The following is a 16300-nucleotide window of genomic DNA, read 5'->3' as shown; positions in this document are numbered from 1 at the left end:
TTTCCTTAATCTTTAGTATTGGTTTATATATCTGGTTTGCTTTTGATTTCCGGTAGATTTTTAGCTCCTTCTTTTAAAATTACGGGTGAAAATCCTCTCCATCTAAACCCCATTACAATGAAAAACTACGAAAATTATTGGATGAGAAGGTGTCTGATCCACAATGCTGAACTAAGAAAAGCAAATGAATAATTGACTATAGTATCTGTACATAGTACTATATAAGATTAAACAGTACGACAGTGTTAGCTAATACAGCGTAATTAGTTCACTTTGGCATAACATTTGCTTACACTTGAGACTACTTCATCAGAGTGCTACCATCTGGGCACCACACGACCATCTAGAATAGGCATACGCGTTACACGTCTTACATCAAATCAAATACTCTACTACTATATTTCTATTACAGTTAACTAACACAGATTGTATACCTCATCCATAATATCTCATCCGTTATGACCACTGACACCAAGTACACTCCGTCGGAAGCAGACATGAAGTTCTACTATGAACGGTTCCTCCCCTTCAGATACATTTTCCAGTGGCTCAACCATTCACCGAAACCCACCAAAGACTTTACCATGAGAGAATTTGCCTACGAGCACCGATCCGGAGCTTATCAACGGTACAATTCCTTTGGGGGACCCGAAGAGTTCAAAGAGAGTGTTTGTCAAACCAACCCCACACGTTTTGAAATTGGAGCTGTTTATTCCGTTAACCCTAGGGAAAGAAAGTCTTTACCCAAACAAGCATTGAAGCCTTTAAGCAAAGAACTTGTGTTTGATATTGATTTGACTGATTACGATGACATCAGAACTTGCTGTTCCGGTACAGATATATGTGAAAAGTGTTGGAAGTTTATTAAAGTAGCATCTATGATTATTGAAAAGGCTTTAAGAGAAGATTTTGGGTTTGAGCATTTGATTTGGGTCTTCTCCGGTAGAAGAGGTGCTCATTGCTGGGTTAGCGATGCTAAAGCACGACAATTGGATGAAATATCTCGGAAATCCATAGTGGAGTATTTGGATATACTAAATTCCAAACTGTTGGGAAATAAAAGTCAACGGAAACTGTTGAATTTAAGAAAACCATTTCATCCTCATATTCAACGGTCTTTTAATATTTTAAAGGATGAATTTGTTGATATAATTCTTAATGATCAAAACCCATGGCATACATCAATTGACCAAGATAATAGAAAAAGTTGGGAACAAATAGAGGAATTGTTACTGTTTATCCCGGACAAGGAATTGGCATCCCAATTAAGAACCCATTGGAATGATCAAACATTTGAATCGAATTCAAGAAGTAAGTGGGAAGATATCAATAAATTTGCTTCTAAAATTTTAAAATCCCAATTACAAGTCAACCAATTAAATGACGCCAAAAAGGAAATTATCATCTATTATTTATACCCGAGATTAGATGTTGAAGTGTCACGTCAATTAATTCATTTATTGAAATCTCCCTTTTGCATTCATCCAGGAACTGGGAATGTATGTGTCCCATTCAATCCTCAACAAAATATCTCCATGGATCCACAAGATGATGATTATGGATTTAATCCAATGCATGCACCAAATTTAAAAGTCATTCAACAAGAGTTTGAAGATTGGCATAAACAAAATAAAGGTACAGATTCTAAAATACCTGATTTCGAGAAAACTAGTTTGAAACCTTATATTGAGTATTTTGGCAAGTTTGTTAATGATTTGGTTAAGGAAGAATTAAAGAAAAGACAAAGAGATGATACTCTTGACTTTTAGGTAATAGGACATGAAAATTCTCCAGATAATTGATCAATTAATCTGTTTTCATTGAAATTTTTATCCAAAAACCCACTATTGTTGTTGATTACGATTTTGGATTCTTTAATTCCAAATACAGAATCCAAAAGTCCACCTCTTTCTTCTTGTTCAACATTAGCTTCTTCAGATTGATGATACCATTCAATATATTCCAAATCAGAATTATACTTGACAGATCCAGAATTAACCCAAATATCACCCAGATTTAAATATGGATAATGCCATTTGGGAACAAATATAATTGTGGGTTTTGTAGATTTCTTGCCAGTTATTGATAAGGAGAATCGAACTGCCTTTAAATCAAATTCACAAGTCTTTATATCTCCTGCTGTGGCAACAACATAAGGTCTTATAACTGCTCTTATGGCTCTAACCCCATCAGGAGAAGGGAAATAATGTTTATTATGATCATAATAGACATTAGAACTTGAAGGAGATATTAATGTATGCAGACTAGAATAACCATCCAGTTCATTAGTTTCTGATTCAGTTTCACTTGAATTGATCACCAATCCTCCATTACCATTGGAAATGACTCTTTGATGACGGTGATAATTCTTCTTTCTTGGACTCAATCGATGTAAATGTTTCTTATCGATGGGTTTAATGGTGATATTACGGTCATCAGCTGACCAGAATGAAAAATCTTCATTATTCCATTGATCTCCTCCAGCATGGGAATTAATGCTGGTATAACACCAATAAGTATGATTAATATTAGAACCCTCTAAGGCATATCCAATGGCATCCAAAGCAGCTGTTTGAGCATAATATCTTCCAGTTAGAAATCCCTTTTTCTCATCCATATCAAATGGCATACCAGTTTCAGACATTAAAATTGGAATGTTACCCAAGTATATTTCACATTCCCGTTTAATTTCAAGGAATTGTCTTCTAATACAATTTCTTATGGCTCGTTCACCAATTACCATTCCAAACACTGGATTCCAATATTTACCACGCATAATTCCCAAAGTATCAACGTTATATTTTGAGTTCCAATTCTTAAACATTAAGGACATTCCATCATAATAATGAGGACAATACACTGTTTTGGAGTCAACAATATGATCTCGACTTATTTTCAAATTAGGAGGAATTTCTAATACTGGAGCTTGAATTAGAACAAAGCAATTGGGCCAAATAGATCTAACCGTTGATTTATGTTTAGCGTAGAAATCAACAAACATATTATTAATAAAGAAACTCACATCAATCTTGGCCGGTTTCTTTCCATCATCTCTGGAAACAATGTTATATTTTGGATCAACTTCATTAAAGAAATATGGACGTTTCAACTCACACTGGGTTTCACCATATTCAACTCTTTTGAATAATGGCATTGACTGTTCTAATGGTTTCTCTTTATTCCAACTCCAGATTCCAACGTTGGCGAAGATACATTCACCCAATATCCAATTGGGGTCTCTTTCCCAACCATAATGGGAATCATAAGTTGATGCTTCCGCTTCAGAAAGCCATGCCCTAGTACCTTGGGGATCAATGATTTGAGTATCATATTTCTGCGGTCCCGTGACACTTATTCTGTATTTGTCCACTTCACAAGGTATACCCATTCCAAGTTTCATGCATTGATAAGCTGTCGGACAAGTACTTAGCCGTAGCTGTTGACTATCCGGGATGGAACCCAAATGCTCATGACCAATTAGGCCAAGGTTTGGCTCATTCATCAGTTCAAACCCGAGAATCATACCCTTTTCTAATAAGTGTGGGGCTTTCTCGAGGACAGCTTGACAAAGTAACTTCATACAATTGTTATAATGGTCTTGAAGATAGTCTTGAATGTTTTTACCATTCAACTTAAAGTCCGGGAAGTAGATTTTACCAGCAAAGAAAAGAGTAAACATCACCAACGAAGCCAACCGTTTATAGTTGGAAGTCCATAACATTTTAGGATAATCTTCGGGGTCATCATCGCTTTGGAATCTTTGTTCATTATGTAAGATGGCAGCCTCATTCTTATGGAATGATTTAGGATCTAATCCAGCAGCATAGAGAGTCCACATGGGAGCACCACTACCACCGGTGAATCTTGACCAAACATCTTGATGCATTTCTAATATCACATATAATCCACCTACCTGATCTATAATGTTCAACATTTCAATTGTATAATCAATAAATGCCATATCGTATTTCCCTGGTCCTTCATGTTCAATAGCTTCCCACGTCAACAAGTATCTAATAGTATTATACCCCCAGGATTTGATTCTTAGAAAGTGACTAGCAGCTTCGTCTAACGGGAAAGGTCTCCCTACAAACGAGACTGTGTCTCCTTCAAAGAAGATGTTTCTAGCCTGTTCCGAGTTACCTCCAGCATACGATGGCATGTACGGTTTCGCCGGAAGTTTCATGGCCCCATCAACATTGATCCCCTTCAAGGTTATCTTCCTTCCGTCTCCGAGCACAAAGCTTCCTCTGCCATCTGTTTCTAAGGGAGTACACTCGAGAATCAGCCATTGATCCGTTCCCTCCTCATCAACAGCTGTAGGTTCTAGTGGTGTCAGGGGTTCACTTCTTCGAGACCCTAACATCCTCACTCCCGCTAACGAGCTCGTACTGTACAAGCTTGCCTTCTCAGCTATGGCTTCCCTGGTATTCTTGACGAAATCTCTCATTGACAAAGAAAGCAGTTGGTTAAGCTAATGATTTAGTTTTAGTTTCGGGGCTTAAAACATCACTTATTTCTGGAGTCACCCTTACCGCATTAGGCAATCCATGCCGCACAGGGTACGATATACGGTAAGAATAACGTATGGCACATGGCACATGGTAAGTGTGCATGTACATACGGGTACCATACATGGGATACCATACATGGGTATGTACTTTGTACGTACCTGTCGGTAATCCGGAATGTCTATGATTACCCCACCTGGCTGATTCACATGATTCAATAGCTGATACACCCAAAATAGTGAAAAATTACCGTAAACGGAAATGGTTACCTTCTCAACTTTTTCTGATTACTTAATCTCCAGGAGTTTTGATCCTTTGTAAACCGATTGAATAAAGGTTGAATCTTTTCATTCTTTTGCCGCTCATTTGTATCAACAGCTTGAAAGAATTCGGGTGCACATTCAACCAACCATTGCGGTTCCACGGTTGTGGCACAATGCATATATTCTTTAGTAGTCATTAACAAAGTATGATAAATGACATATTCTGGTTTCTTACCGAAAAGTGCCGATGATGGGTGCATCACCACTGGTGTTTCCCCAATTAAAGTCTTGTAGTTTGTTTCATTGCCGCTGTTATCTCTTTTAGCAGAGTTCTTGAAGAATCCAGCACAAAGAGCCCATCTCACTTTATTGAAATCGTTCCCACACAGGATGATTGGTTGGTGATACCGTTTCATGATTTGAGTAAGTTGTCTTCTAACCTCTTGAGCCCTCTTCATGCTCCGTTCATGAATATAATTCTGCTTGCACCATTGAGAACCATGGCCATGTCCACTGCTAACCCATCCTCGATACACATTGAGTAACGTGACGTGATCGCCAGAAGAATGGTGGAACCGGGCCTTACGTTGATCAGCAGCCTTCATTTCTTCTTTAGGTCGGAAAAACACCGTTTGTACGGAAAGCATGGCAACTATGGTCATGATCTCGTCAGAACATCCATATTCAGCCAGGGAGATTAAACATTTGGCTAATGCAGGTTCCATGGGGAAATCAGCCATCTTCCGACCTAAAGACGTCAAGGAACCCTCAGAATCAAGGGCTGAGATCACAAATAAATCTTGTAAGGCTGCAACCATTGATTTTAAAGCTGGGGGGTCCATGAAATCAAAATGAAGTACATCATTGATTCCTATAGCTTTAAGCATAAGAATCGTATGGGCCAAGTTTTGTCTTTGAATCTCAGGTAAACTATTGGGTTGCATATCTTTTTGGAAAGATTCTTCAGTGTATAATCGATAACATTTCCCTGGTCCTGTTCTACCAGCTCTACCACTTCTTTGATTGGCTTGAGCCTGGGAAATGGGAGTCACCATCAATGAGTCCATTCCTAATCGGGAATCATAGACATTAAGCTTGACAAACCCTGGATCAACAACGTAATAGATTCCATCAATGGTAATAGAAGTCTCAGCAATATTAGTAGCAAGAATCACTTTCCTGGACCCATTAGGAGTGGGCTCAAAGATACGGCTTTGCATCTCCGAAGGTAGAGATGAATAAACTGGCAATATGATAAGCTCACTACCAACAGATTTACCCAATTGTTGGACTCGTTCATATAATACTTCACAACTGGTGTCGATCTCCTCCTTACCAGTTAGAAACACAAGTATATCTCCTGGACCTTCCAGCATATGGATTTGCATTACTGAGTCCAAAGCTGAAGCCAAATAGTCAGTTTCCGGTTCCTTAGTATAAAGAATCTCCACAGGGAACGTTCGACCGGGGATTTGTAAAATAGGACAATTGTTGAAGTATTTAGCAAATTTATTGGAGTCCAAAGTAGCTGACGTTACTATCACTTTCAATTGAGGGTTGTTGACCACTGCTTTCTTCAAAAGAGCAAAGAGAACATCCGTAGCAATGGTTCTTTCATGTGCTTCATCCAACATAATGACCGAATATCGTTTCATATCTGGATCATTCAACGCTTCTCTTTCCAACATACCATCTGTCATATATTTAATGGCAGTATTAGGTCCCGTATTATCTTCGAATCTAATGGTATACCCCACAGTCTCACCTAACTTCAGTCCAACTTCTTCTGCCACTCTTTTGGCAACAGATACTGCTGCCACTCTTCTGGGCTGTGTACATCCCACCATCTTGATGTGGTCCCCATTGTTTTTAGTAAACCCTTCTTCATATAAGTATTGAACGATCTGGGTGGTTTTCCCAGACCCCGTTTCTCCTACTATCACCACAAATTGGTTGTCCTTAATGGTTTTAACTATCTGCTCTCTCATAGCAAAGATGGGGAGTGATTCTCGTTGTTCTTTCATTGATAACGAGGTTCTCTTCCCGTATTGAATGTTCTTCTGAGTCCTTGTCCATTCGGTGATGACTGCATTAGTAGCTTCGTCCCGTTTCGACTCTATCATGGGATCTGCCATTCCTAAAGCTTGCGCTCTTAAAAGAGACTTGTCCTTTTGTTGTTTGAGCTTTTGATCTCTGAACTCCTTCATAAGTTGTGACCCATTGGAAGCCTCCTTGACAAGCATATTTTTGTCGTTGTCTTTAGGCACCGGCTTTGGCAACAGTTCCAGTATATCTACATTTTGAGTCAGTAAGAACTTTGGTTTGACCTTCTTGAGTTCAACATCGACCTGAGGACCTTCGTTAACCGAGTGAGTGGTATCACCATTATCATCACCAATATCCGTATCTTGTAGCTCGGGGTAATCCTTGATGGAAGCAACACCAGCAGAGATCAACTGTTGTATCTCCCAACGTTCTGGACTCGTCAAACGACGACGTTTGTTACTTCCTGCAAATCTATTAGTTCTATCATTGTAACCATTGGATTGGTCGTCTAGATCTTTCATGGACAATGAGATCCGAGGTCGACCCCTAGCACTGGCATCTACCTTAACGACTCGCACCGATACTTCCTGGTTTACAGACACCAACTCTGACGGATGCCTTACAGTGGAATGGGATAGTTGCGATACATGACACATTCCATCTGGTTGTAGCTGTACGTTGCCATCATATAAGCTAATGAATACACCAAAGTCCTTTATGGATCGGACCGTACCTTTATAGATGTTGTTTACCACGGGCAAAGGAGAAGGGTGGGAACGTCTTGACTCTAATCGTATGGGAGGATTAACATTGTGTGTAGCTGCTGTGACTGCTTTATCTGCTTTACCTGCTTCATCGGCTGTACCTGTACTCACCTGCCCTCTAACAACTTCATACACCTCATTTATAAACAGTTGAGGGAAACTATCACCGCCGTTGGCTGTAATCACCTCCTGGAACCCATCTCTTGTCCCCGTAGCATTCTGTTGATAAAGACTATAAATAAACCGGGTCACCTCTTGGGCATCGTCTGGTACACCAAGATGACTCGTCACAAGGTTCTGGATCGCTTTTAGTGTGGTGGCGTTGGCAGTAGTCATTGGTGAGAAGAGATGAGGTTGGTGAGAAAGATCTCAAAGTCTATTACAATCACAGGACAGACAGAAGACACGGACACTACACTCAGCAGACACTACAACTACGGACATTACAAGCACAGACACTACAGACACAACTCATACAGACACCCTATATTATCCTAGAGCATACCCGCTATCCCATGTCATCACTATTGCCCAAGCCAAAGTACTCCAACTATGAACCGCCTAAATGGGGCATCTACCACCAACGAACTTCATCTTCCTCCTCTATTCTAGTTCCCTCTCTCCAAAGCTCCACTACCATAATAGACAACACCAACGCTCCAAAGAACACCATCCAGAAACTACATCTCAACGATGATGGCTCCATCAACTATAACGCCACCTTGGCCACAGTCAATGCCGACCCCCATCAAAGAGTACAAGCAACATACGACGATACTGTTAGTCTCAAGGCCCGGTTTCCAAGGCTCAAACACTCGTTCCCTCGGTATGACTTGGCCACTTGTCCTGACGATACATTGAAGCAATGCGTCATTGATACTCAAAGGACGATCGATGCCATCTTGAAGCAGAAGCTGGGCCATACGGCTGTTGATAATGATACTGCTACTCTTTCGTCCGGCACTAACGAGATACTAGTGTCTACATATAGAGAAGATCCTTTGCTTCCTCCCAAGTTTAGGCTTAGAAAGAATAGACACTCGGGTTCTCCTTCCGTTCCTGCTCCCATACTTAAGAAGACATCCGAAGCCAACATCACCAAAGAAGACAGAGACAAATGGAGAATCCCTGCGGCCATCTCCAACTGGAAGAACAATCAAGGGTTCACCATCTCCATAGACAAAAGAATGCAAGCAGCTCATGGAGGTGAAGGTTCCAGCAGTGCTGAAGACGTTAACTTCACCAAGTTCTCCCAAGTGTCAATGGCTCTCCAACAGGCAGAGACTGAAGCTCGGGAAGAGCTCAATCAAAAAAGAGACTTGATGAAGCAATTGGAAGAGAAGAAGCAACGAGAACGTGAACTCCAATTAAAGGCACTTGCTGAGGAGTCCAGAACAAGATCTAAAAGACACTACAATGGTGATAATACAAAGTATCATAAACGAAGACACCATTAATACACACCTTTAATATACACCGTTAATGTACACCATTAGCATACACATTATTACCGCTTCTTACGTCCTGCACGAGCTTTAACACGATCTCCGCCTTCATAAAGTGACCGTTCAAATTCATCAAGAGCTCGAGAATTCACCCATTCCAAAACTCGTTCAAGCTCCCGCTGTTGCTTAACATCAACGAGTTTACTTTGAATCTCCTTCTTGAATTCAGCCAACAATTCAGGGTCTTCGCATTTGTTAGCTTCCTCGACGGTTTCTATCTTGGTCTTTTTTCTCAGTTGAGCTGAAGCTCGAATGCTTCTCTTTGAACCAATTGGAACGAGTCCAGAGTCACTAGAAGTAATCACTTTGCCAGGTGATGATTGGAGTTGGTTAATTCGACTTTGAACAGTTATAATTTCATTGCGTAGTTTCTCTTCTGTCTCAGGAATCCGTTCCAACCATAAAGCTTTCCTTCTAGCTTTGATACTCAAGTCAATAGCTTCTTTAACTATTAATAATTCCTTTCGCAATTGTGACTCTCGTTTCCCCCAAGGGTTTAACCATTGAATTAATTGGGTGATTTCCTCTGGCTTATCGTAGAACTTCCAACAAGATCCATTCAAAAGTGCACTGGGTCCTTCTTCAATCATCTTCCGTTGCATGGGTGAAAGCTTTTGAACCACTTCATAGTTACTAAGGGCTCCAGTGTTATCTAAGATTAACTTTAGGTCATTTTGGTCATCACTACCACCCATAGAACCCCAAATCTCTGTTTCTTTAATATGAATGCCAAACTTGTCCTTCGACGTGACTTTATAGAACTCGGGAATCTTTGTAAAATCCATGACTTTGATTTCATCCTCCTTATTCTCCAATTCTTTTTCATTCTCTTGTTCTTGTTCTTGTTCTTCAGCTTCAACGTCAATAACTTCAGCTTTAATTTCTTCTACTTCTACGGGAGCATTATCATCGTCTTCAGCATCTTTAAGTGGTTCAATGGAAGCATCCCACTGGTTCAAAATATCATTAATAGTTTCAATTGAAACTTTTAAGTTGGTTTTAATGTCATCTTCACATGGTCCTTGTATCCATAACTTCCCTATCAAATAAGTTTCCTCCAAGACTTCATCCTTATCATCATCGTCTTCATCATTGTCCTTTTTCGTATTGTCTTCACCACTACCGTCTTCATTGTCATCTTCATCATCAGCACCACCATGTAAGGTTGGTAACCCATTATTTTCAAACCACCAATACCTATTGAAATGTCTATCTTTACCTAAAAGCTTGACTCTTTGACAATCCATTTCCGTGAGTTTACGTTCAAGTTCTCTTTTGGCTTTTTTCAATTCTTCAATCTTCAAAATTGCACTTTGTTTCTCCCTCCAAAGCTTCTTATATTCTGGTGCCCGTTCAGCTATTTTCTTCTCTTCATCATTCATTTCTTCTGATATTTTGACAATTAACCTGGGTCTTCTGGTGACATTCGGAGTATGATTCCCATTTTGATCCTTAGATTCCTTCTGAGCAATTTCATACATTTGTAAATTGATCTTTTGAGCATTCTCCACTGCAGATTTAAAATCCTTGATAGAATCCAATCTTTGACGTCTAAGATTAGCTGATTCAACCATTGCAAAGTCAATATGATGACGTACAATCTTACCATTCACTAATAATGATGTAAGGAAGTTCAATATTTGAAACTTGACATTGATATCCAAATCAGAATAAAAGTTAGTGAGAACTGATTGTGCTGTAGCTGGTGTGTCTGAAGGTGCTAATATCCGATATACTTTCTCTATAATTGGTTTGTAATTTGGAACATATTCCACTATAGACAATAATCCAAGCATGATTGTTTGCCAGTTTCCATCCCGAAAATTACGTTTTCTAAGTCTTTCATGCCATGGAGTACCTCTATGATTCATAACTGAATAAGCATTATGTTCCCTGTGTTCTTCTTCGTTGTCTTTATCCTTGTCACCATCGTTGGATCCTTCTTCGTCATCACTTTGACCTTCGGAGTCAGATTCATTATTATTGTCCTTTCCAGATGAATTTTCTTCTTCAACATCAATGACTTCTTCGTCATCTCCTTCTCCCTCTTCTTCCTCCCTATCCTGATTCTTTTGCTTATTGGATTTGCTTTTCGTCTTCTTCTTTGCAACAAAGATTATATCGCTATCTTCATCCTTGTCTTCGTCGTCATCATCTTCCTCTTCTGCTTGACTAATGTTTTCCACATCAATGTCTTCAGCTTCTTGATCTATATTATTGTTCTCAGGATGAAGATATGACTTTTTGGGAGGTAAACTTATTTGAAGTCCAAAGATACCTTGAGTTCTTCTCAATTGTTCTTGAGTTGGATTCTCATTAGAAATGATCGCCCCTAAAACAGCACACCAGATTTCATCTAACAAATCACATCTTCCAATTTCATTGTACTGATTGAAATTCCAACCCATTGCATAGACGAAATCATCAAAAGTGAAAGTATCAAGCTTAAGAACCTTATGATAGACATTAATAAATATCCACGATTGTAATGCTTCTTCTATTGACCGGATATAAGGATACTGGCGACTCTTAATATCATGGTTAATGGTTTCAATTTGATTTATAATGTCAATGTCATGTGGGGTCTCTTCAAGCTTATAGTTCAATTCAGATAATGTTTCTTGTAACTCCGAAATCACATGTTCATTCCATGCTCTTGCATTCTGAGGAAGTAGCATTGGTGAAGGTGATGGTTTAGGATTTTGAATATCAAATCTAAGTTCATGGTCTTCCACAATATTCTTTTTAGTTGGTTGAAATGAAGAAATTGTTAACGAAACCAGTGGAGTACCTCTTTCACTTCCATTAAGTGGAATAGGGGTATGACTTTCCATGGCGGCAATATCCAATTCCCTTTGTATCTTCTCAGGTACATAATGAGTGGGGAATAGTTTCCGATAATCTCTATGAGATAAGTCACCGTTCCCATTAATAGTTGTAAACTCACCATTTTCATCTGGTCCTCCAATTGTAAGTTTACCCAAGGATCCCAGTTTCTTCCCAGCTAAAATAGCAGCAGAAGTTGCAGCAGCTGCTGCTGCTGCTGCCAATTTCTCTTCTTTAGCTCTTTTCTTTTGATTTTTTATCAGGTTTGGGTTTGGTTTACGACCTTTCCTTTTCGGTTGAGCATCTTCACCATTCATTATGATTGGATTACCGTTTTCATCCAATTGTAGTTGTTCTGTCTTTCGTTTAGTACCTCGTTTCTTATGTTTAGTACCATTCTCCTTTGAATTACCATCTTCGGTAACTACACCATCACCATTGATGGTAGACCCATTTTCGTCAACATCATCATTCTCGTCATCGTCATCAGAATCACTGATTGAACCTTCACCATAAACAATTTCTCCAGTGGGGGTTGAAGCTGAAAAATGTTTCAAGTCTTCAGGATATTCTTGAGGGATATGATATTTTTTAGCAAACTTATCTTTTACTACCCAAGGAGCACCAATTCTATGAGATCTTGACATAGTCAATTTGATGAACGTCTTGATAATCCATTTTGTGAAATGGTTTCTATCTCTTGAAATTCTATCATTGGTGACAATGGCTTCCTTTCTATCATTTAATCTTACCACTAGATATTTAGTTGAATCTTTGGAACCATATTGAACTTTTTCTCTAATGGTACCTCTTTGACGAACATTTGAATCTTGATACTGATTATTCGTGGTATTAATTGAACCCTTTATGAATATGGTTTCACCCGGAAAATAATCATTTTTGAAAGTCAGATATACTTTATCAACCAAATGATCTAATCTTGTTATTCTGTTGAACTGGAGAAACCGTAAGATATGTTCCCTTAGAGCTTCTGGGAAATTCGATTCCACACCCGTGATCTCCTTTTGTTCAGATTCTAAGGCTTCAAAGAAAGTTAAACATGAATTCCCAGTGATTTCACACACAAACTTTCGTCTATTGTAATAGTCGATTCGTTTCAAATAATCCTCGTATTCAAGAAACCATTCCTTGGTGTGTTCAATGTAAAACACTTCGGTATCCAAATCTTCAGGTATATGAGGAGGTTTAACATATGCCACTTGTTTTCGCTTATAAAGGACCATGATCAATCAATCAATATACACGTATATACATATATGTATGTATACGTAGGCAGTTATGTATGTGTATACACGTGATTCTATTCAACTCTTGCGAACGTACACTCAATCTGACACGTCAACTCTTATCACTTTTCTGGGAGCTATGCTATGATTATTTCTTCCACTGATTATATTTTTTTTGTTTGGTGCGAGTAAATTTTTGGTATGGGTTTGGTTATTGTGTCACATCCACAAATCAATACGGGATACCACAGAGGAGTTGGTAGTTACACAATAAATGTTAGTAGTAGTAAGCAGTTGATAGCTGTCAGTGATAGTTGGTAGTAGTTAGTAGAAGTGGTTAATGGTAGTAGTAGCTAATAGCCAGCAGTAGTAGTAGTTAGTGAATGTTATTGGTCGTAGGTAATCGTATCTGTTGTATCTCTTGTCAGTAGTAACGTCAGAGGCTACTGATATACCTTTGTTTCTAGTACGGCTTGAAGTCTACCTAAACTGTTTCACTATAAAAGAATAGAGCAGAGACACGCGATTTAATAGTAGTCTTATGCCACAGGTAAGATCTCATTTATATACTATCAGTACTATTATTTTTGCTAAGCTTCTTTGGCTGCAAATCCCGTTGCAAAAACACAAAATCAATTGCCTTTCCCACTTCTTGTAGTCCCTAAGATCCTTTGGTGGTATCTGCTTATTACCAACTGAATTCCTCTATTGTACCCTTAATTAATTGATCAGTTACTTTAGGGTTTAAAACTCATTATAACCTAAACTCCTATTTATCTCCCACAAAATTTCAACAATACCAAGCACGGACATGCAAAACGGTATAAATACTTATATGTAGGATATAAAATTTGGTGTTCGGGTGTCGTGTATAAAGAAGGGGATCTTTTAGTGGTATTGTTTTTTACTTTACTATCGGATAACTGGATGTAGCTGTAGCTTGACAACGTATATATTGTTGTGTGTATACATTCATACATGTGAGTGCGTGCTTCTATGGAAGACGAAATATTATGGGGCTTCATGATGAATGCTTGTTGTAGAATAAAGCCGGAAATGGATGTTGGGTGAAACATTCAAAGTTCTACATCCTTATTGTATTCCAATCTAGGAGTCGAGCCGGGCCTAAAACCACTTCTGTGACACTATGGTAGCGCCGTTGTACAAAGAAATCGTGGTGGGGGTGGTACATCCCGATGTCTAACTAATGTTGGTTGTTACTGGTAGGAGAGATTAATCCTACTGAAGTTACAAAGATCTCCCGCATTATTTCTGTAGGATTACATGTAATGAATGTTATCTACTTCCTAAAGAAAAAAGATAATTATAAACCATTACTCATGCTTCTATTGGCGTCCCAATTTTGCAACCAATCTTTGGATAAGCAGTATTGACACCAATCATGGATTATTTGGGAATAAAAGAGAAATCTACCCATTACCTATTAATGTACAAGTCTGATACAAATACGCAGAATCCAGAATAACTGCAACATAAATTCCAATTGTCGTTTTCATGCTCAGTTGCTCACGATATGAATAATATAGCAAGCAAATGATACCTCTATATACTGAAACACTAATTGACAGTGAACACACAAACAGTTAAGCCTCGACAATCGGGAATTAAACAGGGGGTTGATACCACGGCCATTGTTTGGTGACTTGCCATTAGACGTGCTTCTAGGATGATTATGTTGCATTGAAGTTTTCGAGGTGTTTCTAGCCCCATCATCGATGGGGTCAATGCCTTGATCTGACGACTACATTCGTGGATATCATTGAAACTAATTCTTGTGATAGCTTATGTATCTTCTTGATAAATTGACTAAGACTGAAGAAGAAAAAGTATATATATATATATGATTATGATACATTGGAGGATATCAAACTCAATTTATAGGCGACGAATCAGAGTAAGGTTCTAATTATTTCCCAGGTGCAACTTTACCTATGGTAGCCCCGGCGGGGAGATACCAATTGGTATAATAGAGCAATAAACAATTGTCACGTGATTTCATAACTAAAATATACCGAACTTCTGTAAAGTAAAAAAAATATAAGCAAAAAATGGGCTAATGTTGACTACTCTTGTTGCCTCGCCATCAACAGGAGCTTCAAAATCCAATTCGTCTTCCGTAACTCGTTTAGCTCCTGCTGCTTTAGTAAACATCAGAAACATGTAATTAGCAGCAACTTGAGACCAAGTCAATTGAATATCAGTGACAGTAGATGATGTCTTTTCTTCTAGTTTAGAATTCTTATACTTAACCATTTTCCCTGGGTCATCTGTTATAATACCGTATTGTCTTAACCCCGCTGTCTTCCCAACCTTGTTCAAGTAATCGTACTGGATAGTGTTATTGATGGTCCATGAATATAAACATAAATCATTAGTCTTTAGCAACGGGACAAAGTTGACTAGGAAATCTCGGGACCATGTAGCAACATATATCATCAGAATTCCTCTGACCTTGAACGTATATTTATCCTTTGGTGAAGTTAGGTCAAGAAACTGATTATACTCCAAATATCTAGTGGAATCTTGACAACTGAAACTTATATGAAAGATTTCTGGCTTCATAATATTCTTATCAGAATCAAAAGTATCTTGGAACCATTGAGTTTGATTCATATATTTAAGGAAATTGATATCCCAAACCCCAAACTGAATTCTTTGACACCAAAAGTTCAAATCGTCTTTAACAGAGAGTAGATCTTCAAATAAGAGTCTCATGATCTTGGGAGGATTGAATCGCTTAATATCCAATTGAATATACTTTGAGAATTGTTCACCGGCGTCTTCTTCTTTGCAATATTCAATATACCAATTCAACATATCTGTAAACTTCAATAATTTTTCACCAGACTTAATGGTCACAAGGTCTTTAAGGTCTTCATAATTGGTCTTCAAAATATTATAATCCGCTTCACTGCCATCACGATGACAAAAAATTCGTTTGGTATTAACATCATGACTTATTACCACTATTCCATCTTTAGTAACCCAGGTATCTGTTTCAATGTTGGTGGCTCCATCTTCGTAGCAATGAGTGAACCCCACTAATGTGTTCTCAACGTATTTGGCTTTGTATCCTCTATGGCCAGTAATAACTGGGTTACTCATAGTGGTAAATGG

The 16300-nt window shown here is 38.5% G+C and overlaps 6 protein-coding genes across 6 annotated transcripts; 2 read left to right on the top strand and 4 right to left on the bottom strand.

Moving 5' to 3' along the window:
* Nucleotides 1–458: 458 nt before the first annotated feature.
* On the top strand, nucleotides 459–1769 carry KQ657_004807 (DNA primase subunit; the record flags this gene model as incomplete). The annotated part of the gene is made up of 1 exon (XM_043195473.1): nucleotides 459–1769. The coding sequence occupies one exon, from the start codon at nucleotides 459–461 to the stop codon at nucleotides 1767–1769; it is 1311 nt and encodes a 436-aa protein (XP_043049646.1).
* A 33-nt stretch (nucleotides 1770–1802) lies between these two features.
* Nucleotides 1803–4366, bottom strand: KQ657_004806 (hydrolase; the record flags this gene model as incomplete). Its single annotated transcript, XM_043195472.1, has 2 exons — nucleotides 1803–1811; nucleotides 1862–4366. The coding sequence occupies 2 exons, from the start codon at nucleotides 4364–4366 to the stop codon at nucleotides 1803–1805; spliced, it is 2514 nt and encodes an 837-aa protein (XP_043049645.1).
* Nucleotides 4367–4776: 410 nt separating this feature from the next.
* PRP22 (DEAH-box ATP-dependent RNA helicase) lies at nucleotides 4777–7920 on the bottom strand (the record flags this gene model as incomplete). Its single annotated transcript, XM_043195471.1, has 1 exon — nucleotides 4777–7920. The coding sequence occupies one exon, from the start codon at nucleotides 7918–7920 to the stop codon at nucleotides 4777–4779; it is 3144 nt and encodes a 1047-aa protein (XP_043049644.1).
* A 179-nt stretch (nucleotides 7921–8099) lies between these two features.
* PRP45 (mRNA splicing protein) lies at nucleotides 8100–9041 on the top strand (the record flags this gene model as incomplete). Its single annotated transcript, XM_043195470.1, has 1 exon — nucleotides 8100–9041. The coding sequence occupies one exon, from the start codon at nucleotides 8100–8102 to the stop codon at nucleotides 9039–9041; it is 942 nt and encodes a 313-aa protein (XP_043049643.1).
* A 50-nt stretch (nucleotides 9042–9091) lies between these two features.
* KQ657_004803 (uncharacterized protein) lies at nucleotides 9092–13917 on the bottom strand (the record flags this gene model as incomplete). The annotated part of the gene is made up of 2 exons (XM_043195469.1): nucleotides 9092–13134; nucleotides 13914–13917. The coding sequence occupies 2 exons, from the start codon at nucleotides 13915–13917 to the stop codon at nucleotides 9092–9094; spliced, it is 4047 nt and encodes a 1348-aa protein (XP_043049642.1).
* A 1267-nt stretch (nucleotides 13918–15184) lies between these two features.
* On the bottom strand, nucleotides 15185–16288 carry KQ657_004802 (phosphatidylglycerol phospholipase; the record flags this gene model as incomplete). The annotated part of the gene is made up of 1 exon (XM_043195468.1): nucleotides 15185–16288. One exon carries the CDS (start codon nucleotides 16286–16288, stop codon nucleotides 15185–15187), a length of 1104 nt encoding a protein of 367 aa, XP_043049641.1.
* Nucleotides 16289–16300: the final 12 nt, after the last annotated feature.

Source organism: Scheffersomyces spartinae (genome assembly GCF_019049425.1).
Source record: "Scheffersomyces spartinae strain ARV_011 chromosome Unknown scaffold_8, whole genome shotgun sequence".
NCBI classification, from domain to species: domain Eukaryota; kingdom Fungi; phylum Ascomycota; class Pichiomycetes; order Serinales; family Debaryomycetaceae; genus Lizanozyma; species Lizanozyma spartinae.
Note: the sequence above shows the minus strand (reverse complement) of the source record. Positions and strands in the feature narration are given on the sequence as shown.